Source organism: Scardinius erythrophthalmus (genome assembly GCF_964197995.2).
Source record: "Scardinius erythrophthalmus genome assembly, chromosome: 5".
Lineage (NCBI taxonomy): Eukaryota > Metazoa > Chordata > Actinopteri > Cypriniformes > Leuciscidae > Scardinius > Scardinius erythrophthalmus.
The window spans coordinates 6,858,659-6,874,536 of NC_138225.1; the positions used below are offsets into that span (position 1 = coordinate 6,858,659).

At 35.6% G+C, this 15,878-nt stretch overlaps 1 protein-coding gene across 1 annotated transcript in view; it reads left to right on the top strand.

Annotated features, from left to right (window-relative positions):
* Positions 1-15,370, top strand: part of susd1 (sushi domain containing 1) — a gene marked incomplete at its 5' end in the record, with an annotated part of 16,484 nt that extends 1,114 nt beyond the window's left edge. Inside the window, 18 exons of the mRNA XM_081366411.1 lie at positions 2,020-2,172; positions 4,751-4,930; positions 5,158-5,337; positions 5,424-5,603; positions 7,127-7,306; positions 7,534-7,713; positions 7,800-7,979; positions 9,039-9,218; positions 9,346-9,525; positions 10,331-10,510; positions 12,374-12,538; positions 12,666-12,757; positions 12,849-13,035; positions 13,649-13,742; positions 14,582-14,837; positions 14,927-14,966; positions 15,075-15,168; positions 15,271-15,370. Coding sequence (XP_081222537.1) covers positions 2,020-2,172; positions 4,751-4,930; positions 5,158-5,337; positions 5,424-5,603; positions 7,127-7,306; positions 7,534-7,713; positions 7,800-7,979; positions 9,039-9,218; positions 9,346-9,525; positions 10,331-10,510; positions 12,374-12,538; positions 12,666-12,757; positions 12,849-13,035; positions 13,649-13,742; positions 14,582-14,837; positions 14,927-14,966; positions 15,075-15,168; positions 15,271-15,316 — 2,747 coding nt within the window. The 3' untranslated portion in view covers positions 15,317-15,370. The remainder of the gene's footprint in view (positions 1-2,019; positions 2,173-4,750; positions 4,931-5,157; positions 5,338-5,423; positions 5,604-7,126; positions 7,307-7,533; positions 7,714-7,799; positions 7,980-9,038; positions 9,219-9,345; positions 9,526-10,330; positions 10,511-12,373; positions 12,539-12,665; positions 12,758-12,848; positions 13,036-13,648; positions 13,743-14,581; positions 14,838-14,926; positions 14,967-15,074; positions 15,169-15,270) is intronic.
* Positions 15,371-15,878: the final 508 nt, after the last annotated feature.

The window sequence follows — 15,878 nt, forward strand, 5'->3', positions numbered from 1 at the left end:
GCAAGTGATATATCCTGAATGGGATAATTTGCTAAACAAGTTCTGAGAAATTTATTGCACAACAGTGGCTCAAAAAATGTTGCTTCATGTGAAATGTGTCAAAATACATTAAAGGACACACTTATCCTGGCTAACAACAACAAAAATAACAAACTAAAAACATTATTTTTATTTTTTTTACGGAGAAATTAACAGCACAGCACAAAGAAACAGTCATTTTTTTAACTAATAACGGCCACATTACATGTTGGGGGGAAATGCGCCATCTTGATAAAAATATTTTTTATAGTAATCATATTAAATAATTATTTGTATAACACATTTCAAACATTTAATGCAGCTTGAAAGGCTGTACATATCAGAAAACAAACCACATTAACCTGTTAACTGTCACCACCCTTTCTGATCATAGATCTGAACTTAAATGGCTGTAATTCATAATTGCTTTGGAATATAGACCTATAGTCTCTTTTTAAAGAAGACACTCAGCAGAGGATTGCAGAAGTGAAAGCTTTAAAAAATGAAAGAGTAAAAAGCTAAAGAAGTTCAGGTTCACTGTAAAGCATACTGAAATAAAAGAAAAATGTATGGGAGGTTAATAAAGGCCTTCTAAAGTGAAGTGATGTTTCATGTCACTTCACGTCAAAAGGCCTTTATTAACCTCCCAGAGCCGTGTGGAGCTCTTTTATCATGGATGGATGCACTTTTATGGACTTCATAACAGAAACGTTCATTCACTTTATAAAACTTGGAAGAGCCAGGACATTTTTTAATATAACTCTGATTGTATTCGTCTGAAAGAAGAATTTAATATAAACCTAGGATGGCTTGAGAGTGAGTAAATCATGGGGTAATTTTAATTTTTGGGTGAAATAACCCTTTAACAGGCTAAGAAAGTGATTCATCAAAAAAAAAAAAAAAAAAAATTCCAATACTTGTGTCTATGTCTATGGGCATCTTATAAGTTTACTTTATAAAGATTTTACTTATTTGGAAGCCCTTGTTATAGATTTTAATGTAATCGTTTTAGTGTAAAAAAAAGAAGTTACATTTCTTTGATTGCATATTGCTGCACCTTTTAATTTCATATTCTTATATGTATTCCTTTATTTCTGTTTTCATGTGGCTTTATTTCTTTTTTCGATTGGCTGTCAGAGTTGATTGGCTCCAAATAAGCGCACGGCGATAGAGAATTCAAAGAACAATCTTTAATCACAAATACTCAGGAAACTACAGGGCGAACATAGGAGAAATAGCAAAACAACGTAAACGAGACAGAACCGAGAACTGAATGAATTGAAGGCTTAAATACATTAGGGGGTTGCACAGACTTGTCGACTTTAATTCTCTGATCCTTAAATCTTGACGTCGACTAGTAGCTGATCATGGCCTATAGAGGGCGCAACAGGATAATAAATCTTTGAAGTCCACTTTTACACTCCATTTCCAACAGTTAAAATGACAAATACTGTAAATGAATACTCAGAGATTGCTCCGTAAGATATGTTTGATTATACCATCTGGTATAATACCATCATTCACACACAATCACTCTCTCTCTCACTATGCATTCATATAAATGTAATCTTTGCTGTGCTACTTTATCTGTGTCTGATTTAGAACAAGCAGAAATCTGTAAGAAATATAACAACCCAAAGACAAATGAACTGATAAAAATAAGCCGTTTTGTAGGTTTATTTGTTCATTAATAACGTCATCAGTGAGTAGTCGACCTCGACTCGACTTTAATCACACAATTGTCGACTTAAAAAAAAAAGTTCAACCCCTAAAATACACAAACTGAGTAATCAACGAAAAAAAGAACAGGTGCATAAATTAGGAACTATGGAAACTAATAAGGCAAACCAGAACAGGGAAAACAGAACCAAAACTAAATAAAACTAAACGGACAGATTTCCACTTTACAGTGGCACTAAAATGCTGTCATAATAGACTCTGTTCTGGTGTTTTCAGGCAGCACATTTCTCCTCTCACTCCATGATGTTGTTTTGTCTATAGATCTGGACGAGTGCAGCGTGCAGGGGGTCTGTGGTGAAGGAGCTCTCTGCCAAAACACAGATGGAGATTTCACCTGCTCCTGTCAGATCGGTTACACAGTCCAGGATGGACCAGAACCCTTTAATCCAAACCGAGACTCATCTTACTGCAAGGGTAAGAATAGGGCCAATGTCCTTTACTTTAACAAATCACTCATTTGGTCCTCTAGAAATATCACCTGAACCTGAAATCTCCTGAACTGTTTTATCATATTACAGCTGCAATGAATGAATGAATGAATGAATGAATTAATTAATCAATTAATTAATGAATTAATTAATGAAAAGATATGGAAACACTTTAGTTTAGGGTTAATTGTTACTATTAAAGGGATAGTTCACTTTATAATTAAATTTTGGTATGTTTTAGCTTACCTCAAGGGCATCCAAGATGTAGGTGTCTTTTTTTCCGCAGTAGTTTCAATTTTGATATTTTTAGGTCAAACTGTTCTTGTCTGTCAGTCATTTAATGCAGGTCTATGGTCACTGTCTCAAAGAGCATGCACAGAGGAATTTGAACAATTCCCCATCGTTCAAATTAAACAATTCCCCATCGTAAGTACACATTGATGGCCTAAGACACGAAACGAGCGGTTTGTGTGAGAAAACGAACAGTATTTATATCGTTTTTACCTCTTATACACAGCCACGTCCAAGTGATCTGAGGGCGGGGGCGCTTCCTGCTGTGTGACGTGTGCGCAGACTGGTGCATAGATATTTACAATGCTTATTGGCATGCATATCATTATGCAAATCATTACTAAGGCCCTGTTTACACCTGATATTAAGATGAGTTTTGGTCGATCGGATCACAAGTTGCAATGCTAAATAGAGGTTTAAACAGGGTGTAAAATATTTCGAGATTATCCACTTTCAACCACTTCCAGAGTTGAAAACGCTTTTGACCGGATTGCTTTTGTAGTGTAAATGTTCATGTGGTCGAATGTGTTCAGACAGCCACAAAAGACCGCCTACTCTCCGCCTAATGCATGGGAAGAGCGCTAACCAGACGGGATTTAAACCTTTGTCGGCTGAAGACCTAAGTTTGGGTTGAAGACAAAAAATTACCAAGCACAATGTTCTCTCACCCTGATTTCTAACACACATTCAGTGTTCGTCTGGTCTTGCGGCTGTCAGAGCAGAAACGAAAGGGCTGCTCTCCGTGTGTTTTTCCATCGTCTCCAGGCGCATTGATACGTAAATTGCACCAGCGTATTTCGTCCAAAAAAGCCCATACATTTAGGCCTCCCTGCCCGTAGACCCTCCCTCCCCTCCCAGGTGCAAACAGGGCCTAAGATAGTGTCTGTTTATTAGTACTTATAAAGCACATATTAATGCCTTATTCTGCATGACCATATTCTACATCCCTTAATCCTACCCACTACCTAAACCTAACAACTACCTTACTAACTATTACTTAGCAGTAATTAGGAGTTTATTGAGGCAAAAGTTGTAGTTAATAGTTAGTAAATAGTTAGAATTGGACCCTAATCTAAAGAGTGACCAAATATATTAATAGTGGTACTTGCTTAGGACATTAATGAGTCTTCAAAAATTGAGTGGCTTATTAAGGAGAGGTGTGCTTTTAGTTTTCTAAGTTATATAATTCATTGGATTAAAAAATCTCATAGATTTACATTGGAGAGGAGACCTGAGCCCTATCTAGAGACCAGAATATCAGACATTTTACCACCTGGCAACCACCTAGTAATGCCCTAGTAACCATCCAGAGAACCTGAGCAAGCACTTAGCAGCACACTATAGTAACTATATAGCACAAATACTTTAAAATCACCTTGAACCCGCTAAAAAACACCTAGCAATGGCCTAGCAATTGCTAAGTATCTCCAAACCAGTGTGTTTATGATTATGATAATACATTTAAATGATATGATTACAATGTTTTTGTAAAGCTAAAATAATAATAATAAGAAACCAAAAATGTATGCACCTCTTGATGGAAATAAATGTTGTGATGTTATTTCCATCAAGAGGTGCATCAATTTTTGCTCAAGATCTTGTTTTGACGCAAGAGTCCAGCACTCAAGTCTCCCCCAGCACATCCAAAAGACTTTCAATGAATTTAAAGGGGTGGTATAATGCCCTTTTCATAAGATGTAAAATAAATCTCTGATGTCCCCAGAGTGTGTATGTGAAGTTTTAGCTCAAAATACCCCACAGATATTTTTATATAGCATGTTAAAGTTGTCACTTTTTGAGAGTGAGCAAAAACGCACCGTTTTTGTGCCTGTCCCTTTAAATGCAAATGAGCTGCTGCTCCCGGCACAGAGGGGTGGAGCTTCAACAGCTTGTGTCCTTTTACCTCACACAGACATACACTGGACATTTCAAAAACTTTTAGCCTTTTATGTTCAAACCAGAGTCAGACAATGATGGAGAGACTCAAGAAGTGACAACATGTAGACAACATTTCTGAATGGTTAGTTGATGAATTTATGTAGCTTATGTGTAGTTATGTTCTAGTCATTGATTAGCATATTCTGTCTTGATAATCTATAAATCGTGTTCAGGGGGCGGGGTTTATGTAAATTTTAGGGTTAGTGATGTTGTGTAGTCCCCACCAGCCGTTTGTTGTAATCCTTAAAAAGCAGGCAGTGTATATAATGTTATTAATATTAGTGTTACATTCTGTTGAAGTAATGGACCTGTTTCTGTGTGTATGGTTTGTATAGTGATAGACTGCGGGTCTCCACCTTCAGTCCTCCACGCCGACCAGCTCTCCCCCACTATCACACACTACAGCAGTGAACTCCAGTACGGCTGCCGGGAGGGGTTTCAGTGGAAGAGAGGACAGAATTCATCCGTCTGTGGTCTGGATGGAAAGTGGCACGGACCAAGTTTGGTCTGTGAAGGTAATGTTTACATGTGAGCAAAAAATGACTGTCTGCACGATTATCACATTAGGTGTGTGACACCGCATTTGCAACCCATTTTGCTTTGATAATTTGATGTATTTCAGAGTGAAATGGGATATTCACCACACAAACACAAAAATGTGTAGGGGTCACACACAGGCTTATACAAATTCATTGCATATTTTACTGTCACCTGACATAAAATATAATCGATTTCTTCGTAGAAGTGGACTGTGGAGAACCTCATGTTATGCCTCAGTCAAAAATGGTTTGGAATAACATCTCTCGAATAGGATCATTGGCGGTGTATGTGTGTGACCCACAGTTTTATAACAGTGGACGTGAGAATGTGTCAGTATGTACTGCTCATGGGACATGGAGCCGTCCTGACTTCCAGTGTGAAGGTATCTGCTTCTGTTACTTATGTCGACAGAAATATGATAGCGTATCTCAAGCAAAGAATCGGTTGAGATTGTTTATGTGTGTTTAGAGAAACAATGCGGTTCTCCTCCGGTCCTGCCTCACTCAGTGTTATTCTGGAACGGTGTCAGTAAGATTGGTTCTGTGGCTCTGTATAACTGTGTAACTGGATATCACAGTTTGGATACAGGAAATGTGTCCGTGTGTAAAACCGACGGTCAGTGGAGTAACCCAGACTATTCTTGTGAAGGTACAGAGATTTTATTTTTTATTTTTAAAGAAAGTTTTAAAGGCATAGTTCACCAAAAAAAATCAAATTGTCACAATTTATTCACATTTATTCATTTATTTTATTCATGTCAACACGAGTTTCTTTCTTCCCTGTAGAACTCAAAATAATTAATTTTCCAGAAATCCTGGCTGCTCTTGACCATACATTGAAAGAATTATGTTTTATGCAAAAATTATGTTTTGTCTTGAATTCCAGTACAAATATCTAAACATTCTTAAATCAAGATACATTTACTTGAGAAGCAAAATGACATCAGATATTTAGTTTTGTTTTCTGAAAAATGTATCAAAATTAAGTGAGTTTGTGCATAAAAAAATATATATATTTGGCAGTGGGGTCAGAAAAAGAACCTTAATTTAATTAGATATGAATTAGATATTTTGTCTTTGTTTTAAGCATAAATGCACATATTTTTGACATGTCACAAAACAAGACTTAATATCTTTAGTCATTTTGCTTGTCAAGTATGTATCTTGATTTAAGAACGTTTAGATATTTGTGCTGGAAGAGAAGACAAAAATACTGAGGAAGAACATCATCAGCACACTATAGTAACTATATAGCACAAATACTTTAAAATCACCTTGAACCCGCTAAAAAACACCTAGCAATGGCCTAGCAATTGCTAAGTATCTCCAAACCAGTGTGTTTATGATTATGATAATACATTTAAATGATATGATTACAATGTTTTTGTAAAGCTAAAATAATAATAATAAGAAACCAAAAATGTATGCACCTCTTGATGGAAATAAATGTTGTGATGTTATTTCCATCAAGAGGTGCATCAATTTTTGCTCAAGATCTTGTTTTGACGCAAGAGTCCAGCACTCAAGTCTCCCCCAGCACATCCAAAAGACTTTCAATGAATTTAAAGGGGTGGTATAATGCCCTTTTCATAAGATGTAAAATAAATCTCTGATGTCCCCAGAGTGTGTATGTGAAGTTTTAGCTCAAAATACCCCACAGATATTTTTATATAGCATGTTAAAGTTGTCACTTTTTGAGAGTGAGCAAAAACGCACCGTTTTTGTGCCTGTCCCTTTAAATGCAAATGAGCTGCTGCTCCCGGCACAGAGGGGTGGAGCTTCAACAGCTTGTGTCCTTTTACCTCACACAGACATACACTGGACATTTCAAAAACTTTTAGCCTTTTATGTTCAAACCAGAGTCAGACAATGATGGAGAGACTCAAGAAGTGACAACATGTAGACAACATTTCTGAATGGTTAGTTGATGAATTTATGTAGCTTATGTGTAGTTATGTTCTAGTCATTGATTAGCATATTCTGTCTTGATAATCTATAAATCGTGTTCAGGGGGCGGGGTTTATGTAAATTTTAGGGTTAGTGATGTTGTGTAGTCCCCACCAGCCGTTTGTTGTAATCCTTAAAAAGCAGGCAGTGTATATAATGTTATTAATATTAGTGTTACATTCTGTTGAAGTAATGGACCTGTTTCTGTGTGTATGGTTTGTATAGTGATAGACTGCGGGTCTCCACCTTCAGTCCTCCACGCCGACCAGCTCTCCCCCACTATCACACACTACAGCAGTGAACTCCAGTACGGCTGCCGGGAGGGGTTTCAGTGGAAGAGAGGACAGAATTCATCCGTCTGTGGTCTGGATGGAAAGTGGCACGGACCAAGTTTGGTCTGTGAAGGTAATGTTTACATGTGAGCAAAAAATGACTGTCTGCACGATTATCACATTAGGTGTGTGACACCGCATTTGCAACCCATTTTGCTTTGATAATTTGATGTATTTCAGAGTGAAATGGGATATTCACCACACAAACACAAAAATGTGTAGGGGTCACACACAGGCTTATACAAATTCATTGCATATTTTACTGTCACCTGACATAAAATATAATCGATTTCTTCGTAGAAGTGGACTGTGGAGAACCTCATGTTATGCCTCAGTCAAAAATGGTTTGGAATAACATCTCTCGAATAGGATCATTGGCGGTGTATGTGTGTGACCCACAGTTTTATAACAGTGGACGTGAGAATGTGTCAGTATGTACTGCTCATGGGACATGGAGCCGTCCTGACTTCCAGTGTGAAGGTATCTGCTTCTGTTACTTATGTCGACAGAAATATGATAGCGTATCTCAAGCAAAGAATCGGTTGAGATTGTTTATGTGTGTTTAGAGAAACAATGCGGTTCTCCTCCGGTCCTGCCTCACTCAGTGTTATTCTGGAACGGTGTCAGTAAGATTGGTTCTGTGGCTCTGTATAACTGTGTAACTGGATATCACAGTTTGGATACAGGAAATGTGTCCGTGTGTAAAACCGACGGTCAGTGGAGTAACCCAGACTATTCTTGTGAAGGTACAGAGATTTTATTTTTTATTTTTAAAGAAAGTTTTAAAGGCATAGTTCACCAAAAAAAATCAAATTGTCACAATTTATTCACATTTATTCATTTATTTTATTCATGTCAACACGAGTTTCTTTCTTCCCTGTAGAACTCAAAATAATTAATTTTCCAGAAATCCTGGCTGCTCTTGACCATACATTGAAAGAATTATGTTTTATGCAAAAATTATGTTTTGTCTTGAATTCCAGTACAAATATCTAAACATTCTTAAATCAAGATACATTTACTTGAGAAGCAAAATGACATCAGATATTTAGTTTTGTTTTCTGAAAAATGTATCAAAATTAAGTGAGTTTGTGCATAAAAAAATATATATATTTGGCAGTGGGGTCAGAAAAAGAACCTTAATTTAATTAGATATGAATTAGATATTTTGTCTTTGTTTTAAGCATAAATGCACATATTTTTGACATGTCACAAAACAAGACTTAATATCTTTAGTCATTTTGCTTGTCAAGTATGTATCTTGATTTAAGAACGTTTAGATATTTGTGCTGGAAGAGAAGACAAAAATACTGAGGAAGAACATCATTTTTTTGCAGTACAGTCAAATGGAAATTATAATGACAAAAAAGCACTAAACAAGTATCTCAGAAACACTCTATTCGCTATTATTCAAATCTTCTGAGGACATATGAAGTGCTTTCTGTGTGATTCTGCATATTCAAACTTCTGATTTTTTCTTATACACTCTTAAAAATAAAGGTTCCAAAAGGGTTTTTTCCAGCAACGCCATAGAAGAACCGTTTTAGGTTCCACAAAGAACCTTCAATAAAAAACAGTTCTCAAAAGAATTTTTTTTTTCTAAGTATGAAAAGACACATTTTTTTCATCACTTTTAAAATTTGTGCAATGGAAAGATTTTATGGACGTTCAAGGTACCTTATGTAACCATAAATGCCAATAAAGAGCCTTTATTTTTAAGAGTGTATAAGCAATGTTATTCCTCTGCTCTTCATAATACTGCAGTGATTCGGTCATAAATTGACTTGTCATTTCCTTCTCAACAGAGATTGTGTGTGGGGAGCCTCCTATTCTGCCCCTCACTGTACAGATATGGAATGGCAGAGTCACATTTAACAGCACTGTAACATATCACTGCAAACAGGGTTACTATCCTAAACAAGGACATAATATATCTGTGTGCGCTGAGAACGGTTATTGGACCAAACCTACTCTGTTGTGTGAAGGTAATAGTTTGCATGCTTTTTTTTTTTTTTTTTACTCAAAGTTAAGATTGTTTTAAAAAATAAATGAACTGACTTTTTCTTTAATGTGTAAACTGAAGATATTTTCAAGGATTTTGTTGTTTCTCAGAGGTGAACTGTGGCATACCGCCTTCTCCCCCCCTCTCTGTTATGATATGGAGAGGAGAGACTAAAGTTGGATCTAGTGTGTCTTATAAGTGCATTGAAGGATTTCATAATGTTAGGGAAGGAGATACTTCAGTTTGCGATTCAGAGGGAATCTGGAGTGAGCCTGATTTTCTGTGCCAAGGTATATTTTTGCACTTTTATTTCTTGTTGACATGTTTTCTCCCTTTATTTTGTGAACGGGTCATTCTCAAGAAACGGTGCAGTTTAGGTCTCTGCCAAGTCAAATCAAGTCATATTTTTACAGATTTTCAAAGCAGCTTCACAATAATAAAAAAGAAAATAATATAATTACTGTTCTTCAATTATGAAACAAACCCAATTTCAGCTGTAAAGCAGCTCTAAAAGACAATAGTATCATCAACTCAATTTAGTCTAATGTTGATTCAAATGAGTTCAATAACAGTGTGAATGTTAAAAAGTGAATTAGTTATGAAGCAAAATCTGTTCAACTATAAAGTAGCTCTACAGAAGACAATAGTGTTATTATTCAGCTAGTTCAATAATAGTGCAAAGTTTGTCAAATTATAAAAAACAAGCTTAAATCAGCTATAAGTAGCTCTACAGAAAGCAATAGTGTTGATTCAGTTCAGTTCAATAACCATGTTGATGTTTCAGAGTTTATGAAACAAATCCGATTGAGCAATAAAGCAGCTCTACAGAAGACAATTTTCATTGTTGATATTAGTAATTATGATATGATAGTGATATAATTACTGAATTAAGTCATTGATTATTTAATAGATGTAACTATTAAGTGAATTAGAAAATTTTGAATTGCGTGTTTGTGCATTTTGGGGGCGTGAGAATGAAGGGAAAGGTTGACCATTTCATGAGAATGACCTATGTGATATTTCAGTGCTGTCCTCTTTAATAAGCTGATAATATACATGCACATGTACAGTGTGTCTGTATGTGTGTTTGTTTAGAAGTAGACTGCGGCGTCCCCGTCTCACTACCTCACTCAGTTGTGTTGTGGAATAGCAGCTCCAGTCTGGGCTCTGTGGCCCTCTATGTGTGTGAAGCTGGATATCGCACTGTGGGTGAAGGAAATGTGTCTCTGTGTAACTCAAATGCAAAGTGGAGCAAAGTTAACATGAGATGTGAAGGTACTGACAACATTCTGTCATCATTTACTCACCTTCACATCATTTAAAACTTCTTTGTGGTACACAAAATGCTGCTTTACACTTTAGGTCATCATATTTTCAATGGGAAATGATGAGATTTGCAGCATTTTTGCAGTGGTCTTTATTTCTAATGCTCTACACTGGTCTCAATAAACAGAGATAGACTGTGGACCTCCCCCAGAATTCCCACTAACAGATATAAAGTGGAACAAAGCATCTGTACTGGGCAGTGTGGTTCAGTACAAATGTAAATATGGACTCAAACAGGAGGGTGACAAAAACACGTCAACGTGTACATCAGATGGATCATGGGAAAAAGTGTCTGTAACGTGTATAGGTAAACAGTTGAATTCCTAATAATGACATACACTATGCTTAAAGGTTTGGGGTCTATTATTATTTTTAATTATTTAACTCTTAACATTAAATTGATCTAAAGTGAGAGTAACTACATTTAATACCACAAATAAATGCACTTTTTTCCACAAAATGCAGTCCAAATGTTTTTAACATTTGATAATAATAAGGAACAAACAAATCAGCATATAATGATTTCTGAAGGATCATGTGACACTGAAGACTGGTGTAATGATGCAGAAAATTCAGCTTTCAACCAGATGGAACTGGATAATATTCTGATTGTTCCAAACCAATCTGACTTCTGACCAATAATGCTGCCTGAATCATAATCACACACTGTTCGTTCGTTGGCCAGAGGAGAACTGAGCCTGGGTTCTCCCAAGGTTTTTTTCTTCATTCTGTCTCCTGATGGAGTTTTGGTTCCTTGCCACTGTCGCCTTTTTCCACCTTTGTTGCCATTGGCTTGGCTTGCTTAGTTGGAGACATTCAATTTAACATTAAATTTAATATTCAACAATAATATTGATCTGCCTGCCTTGAAACTGTTATACAAGAACTGAACTGAACTGGACAATGACATCACGGTTTACTCCAGAGCAGCTATATATATATATATATATGAAGAGTTAAAATGCAAAAGCCTCTAAGTGCCATCTGAAATTTTCGTCTAGAAGGATCATTTTTATAAAGCTTGTATATTTAAGTTCAGTAATTTCACTTAAATGACAATTAATAGCTATTTAAGTGAAATTATTGAACTTAAATATACGAGATTGATAAAAATGATCATTCTAGAAGAAAATTTCAGATGGCACTTAGAGGCTTTTGCATCTGAACTATATATATATATATATATATATATATATATATATATATATATATATATATATATATATATATAAATATATATATATAAATTAACTAAATTAATAACTTTTTTAAAACAAAAATAAAACATCACTGAAATTACTTTAGCTGGACTGTGACCCCAAACTTTTGAACATTAGTGTAAATACCATGAATATCATACATACTGCATTTTCACAGGGGTTTATTTGTCACGTGGAAAGCAATTTACAAGGTCTATATTTTAGTAACTAGTCCAAAAAATGAAACAAACACAATATCACACAGGGCTTTAATTAAGTAAGAGCTAACCTATAATAAATTTTACATAGAGAATGTTGTGGAAAGTTACTTTTTTTTTTCTTGACTGTAGTGTGATACTAACTTTTAAATAAATTATTTTTTTCCTGTGTAATAGTGGAAATGTTCAATATATATATATATATATATTTGTAGTTAAGCTGACTGTCAGAAATAACCCTACAGTATGACGACTAATCCACAAGGACAAATTACAATGAGAAAAAGAGAACAAAATCACATCCTTATATTCTGTCACTATATTCGGATCAACATATTTCAGAACAATATCTGGAATGATATTCATAACCATTTCTGTGTGTTTTCTCTCTATAGCTCATTGTGGCCCTGCACCAGAGGTGCCGCACACAGAGGTAGCGTGGGACAACAACACTGCAGTGATCCACCGCTGTGTTAAAGGACACTACAGACACACAGGAAGTGACATTTCAATATGTGACATCACAGGAAAGTGGCAGATAGCCACCCTGCATTGCAAAGGTAAACACACACTGTCATTGTTCAGCAAAAGTGTTTGAAATCAATTAAAACATAGTGTGACATAGCCAAAAGAGTGGTTGTTGACATCAAATCTGGTCTAAAATGCTTCTAATTCTCTGTGTTACAGAGCTGAAACTGATAATTAATGATCTGGTGGTGATTGATGAAAGATGTCTGCACTGGAATGCAGAGAACGAGGGATATAGGGAGAAATACACAGTGAGTATTAATCAGTTCATTTTAGCTATGTCTTCGCACTGTTGTTGTCTCTCAATCATGAAATGAGGTTGTATGTGACATCTCAACACAGGTGACGTTCGTTGGATTGCGAGACTTTGATCGGTTGTTTAGTGACACGAGAAAAAAGAAGTTCAGCTCCACTGCACCGATGCCTGTTCTCTGTCTAAATCTCTTTCCTGCTACAAACTACACCATAACCATTACAGCCGAGTCCACACGAGCCACGTCTACAGTGACAGCAAACACTAGCATACCAGGTACAAAACAAAAGCTGCAAACATCCATAATCCACAAACAACATTTAGTTTTGTAAGTAATACGTTTTAAATTACGTGCACTCTAAAAAAGACTACACTGGCTCAACTTGAAAGACTTTTTTTAAGTAACACCGAGTAAATACCGTGAGACTTTTATGGACAGACTAACCCAATTTGTTTAGTACAAACTCTAAAAGCTTAAGTTGAACCAACTAATTTTAATACCAATGTTTTGGGGTGCACTGTTGAATTGTTGACAATAAGACCAGGAACATGCATTAATTCCCCCAAAAATGAAAATTCTGTCATCATTTACTCACCCTCAAGTTGTTCCAAACCTGTATGAGATTCTTTGCTCTATTGCTATATTGAAGATATTTTAAAAAAATGTTGGTATTCAAACAGTTGACTGTGACAGTAGCCATTGACTTCCATAGTAGGAAAAAAAATGGAAGTCAATGGCTACCGTCAACTGTCTGGTTACCAGCATTCTTCAAAATATCTTTATGAGTTTATGATTTATGAGTGCCATTGTGTGGTGCTTACTGACATCCAAAACAATACAATTAATTTTTTTAATTTGGACACTGTACTTCTTGTGTTGTGTTACTAGTCCCCCCCACACCAGTAATCAAATACAGTGAAGTAGAGGCTTCATCGCCCACTCTCAGATTACGGAGATCGACCAACACACTTGACTCAATATGGTAAAGACGCTTAACATTTCTCAAGAGTTGATGTAACACTTTACAATACGGTTTCATTAGTTAACTACTGTAGTTAACTTGAACTACAGTAACAATGAACTGCACTTCTACAGCATTTATTAATCTTAGTTAATGTTGATTTCAGCATTTACTAACACATTATTAAAATCAAAAGTTGTATTTGTTAACATTAGTTAATGCACTATGTACAAACAATGAACAGCTGGATTTTTATTAACTAATATTATCAAAGATTAATAAATACAGTAACATGTATTGCTTATGGTTAGTTTATGTTAGTTAATACATTATCTAATGTTAACGAATGAGACCTTATTGTAAAGTGTTGCCGTTAATGGCAAAATAATGCCTAATAAAAAGTGAATGCCATATGGGCATATGTAGTGGATTCAAACATCTGAGACCAGACTTGAAAATGCTTCTAATTTGCATTCTTTTCTCATTTAAAACAAAAGTTTTAATACAAAATTCATCATTTGAATTTTTGAAAATGTGAACTAAAAAAATTCATGTTTTTGGTGTGTCATAAAAATACAACTGTTCAGTGTTATTCTACTGAAGTTTAGGTCCATCAAATAATATTAACAGATGTATTTGTAAATGTTCAAATTAACATTAACTAAGATTAATAAATGCTTTAGAAGTATTTTTTTTTTACTAGTTAATGTTAACTAATAAAGTTAACAAATAAAGTGTTACCAAAAATGCATATGAAATTATGGTATATTTAGAAAAAAAAACCTTGCAATTTGATCCTACTGTATAGATAATTCAATAATTAGTTGCTGTGAATTTCTTTTTGTGTCTCATGTCTTCAGTATGTACCAGGTGTTCGTGTTCCCAGTCGAGGGTGTGATGCTGTTTGACTGCAGCTCGTCTGTAAGTCCGCGGTTCTCCTCGCAGCAGAGATGTGACCGAGGGTACGTCACAGCCCAGATCCAGCTCAGCGGTCTGAGTGCAGAGCTGAACTTCACTGTCGGGGATCAGCAGCTCTATGGAGACTTCTTCAACGCACCTCTGGAAAACGGAAAAGACTATTATATTATCCTCCGCACTGTATGTCAGTGGGGAAAGGTGGGAAGACATCTTAAGACCTGTAAAAGTAATGCATTAAAAACGCTTTGAATATTCTCTAACTTCTCTCTCTGTGTTTTCTTTATTAGTCTAGAACACAGTCTTGTGTCATCTGGGCTAAGGCCCGAGGTAAGGATCATAAATCTCTCTAACACTGCTTTGTGCTACCTGCAAACTCTATGTAAAAAATGTTGGTTCGGCATGGTTCAGTGTAAACCGCTTCTTTTCTCACATTAGGAACATCCTACATCATGAAGATGTCTGCTCTTGTAACTGTTGGATCCATAAGTGCTGTTGGCTCAGTCATTGTCATAGGATATTGGTACAGCTGGTGAGATCGCATTGACAGGATCACATTTTGTGCCTTGTATTTCTTTAAGCACTGTCAAATTATTTTTAATTTAAATGTTTTTTTTTTTGGTTTTTTTTACAGGTACTGTAAAAAGTCCAGTCCCAGATTTTTTTCTCCAGTTTTATAAACAATCTTCACACACTGATTCCTTTGTTCTGAAATAAAACTGTTTGCAATACTGATGAGTTATACTGTGTCATCTTTTCATGCGATCAGAAACATCCTGCCATAGTATTCACTTTGCAGTTATAGTAGATGAAGTTACTGAATTTACTGTAGGATAATTTATTATAATGAAAACCAACTGAAACATAAATAATAAAAAGGTCCAAGCATCAATGTTTCCAAATGTCTATATTTAATTTAAATATTGTCCAGAGTGCACATAGACAGCATTGATTTTCACAGTGTTGAAAAGGATGGATCACGAAGATAAAAAAAAAAAAACATAAATCTTTTCAAAACGTAAATATGTCCTTTAGATGGCAGTGCACTACCACTGTTTCCCCCAAACACACAAATAAATGTGTGTGTGTGTGTGTGTGTGTGTGTGTGTGTGTGTGTGTGTGTGTGTGTAATAGCATGATATCACACACACACACACACACACACACACAGATCTTGTTTAGGAAGAGCATTACTGAAAACAGTGAAAATCTGTCCACGTCCGAGTCTCCAATCTCGTTTAT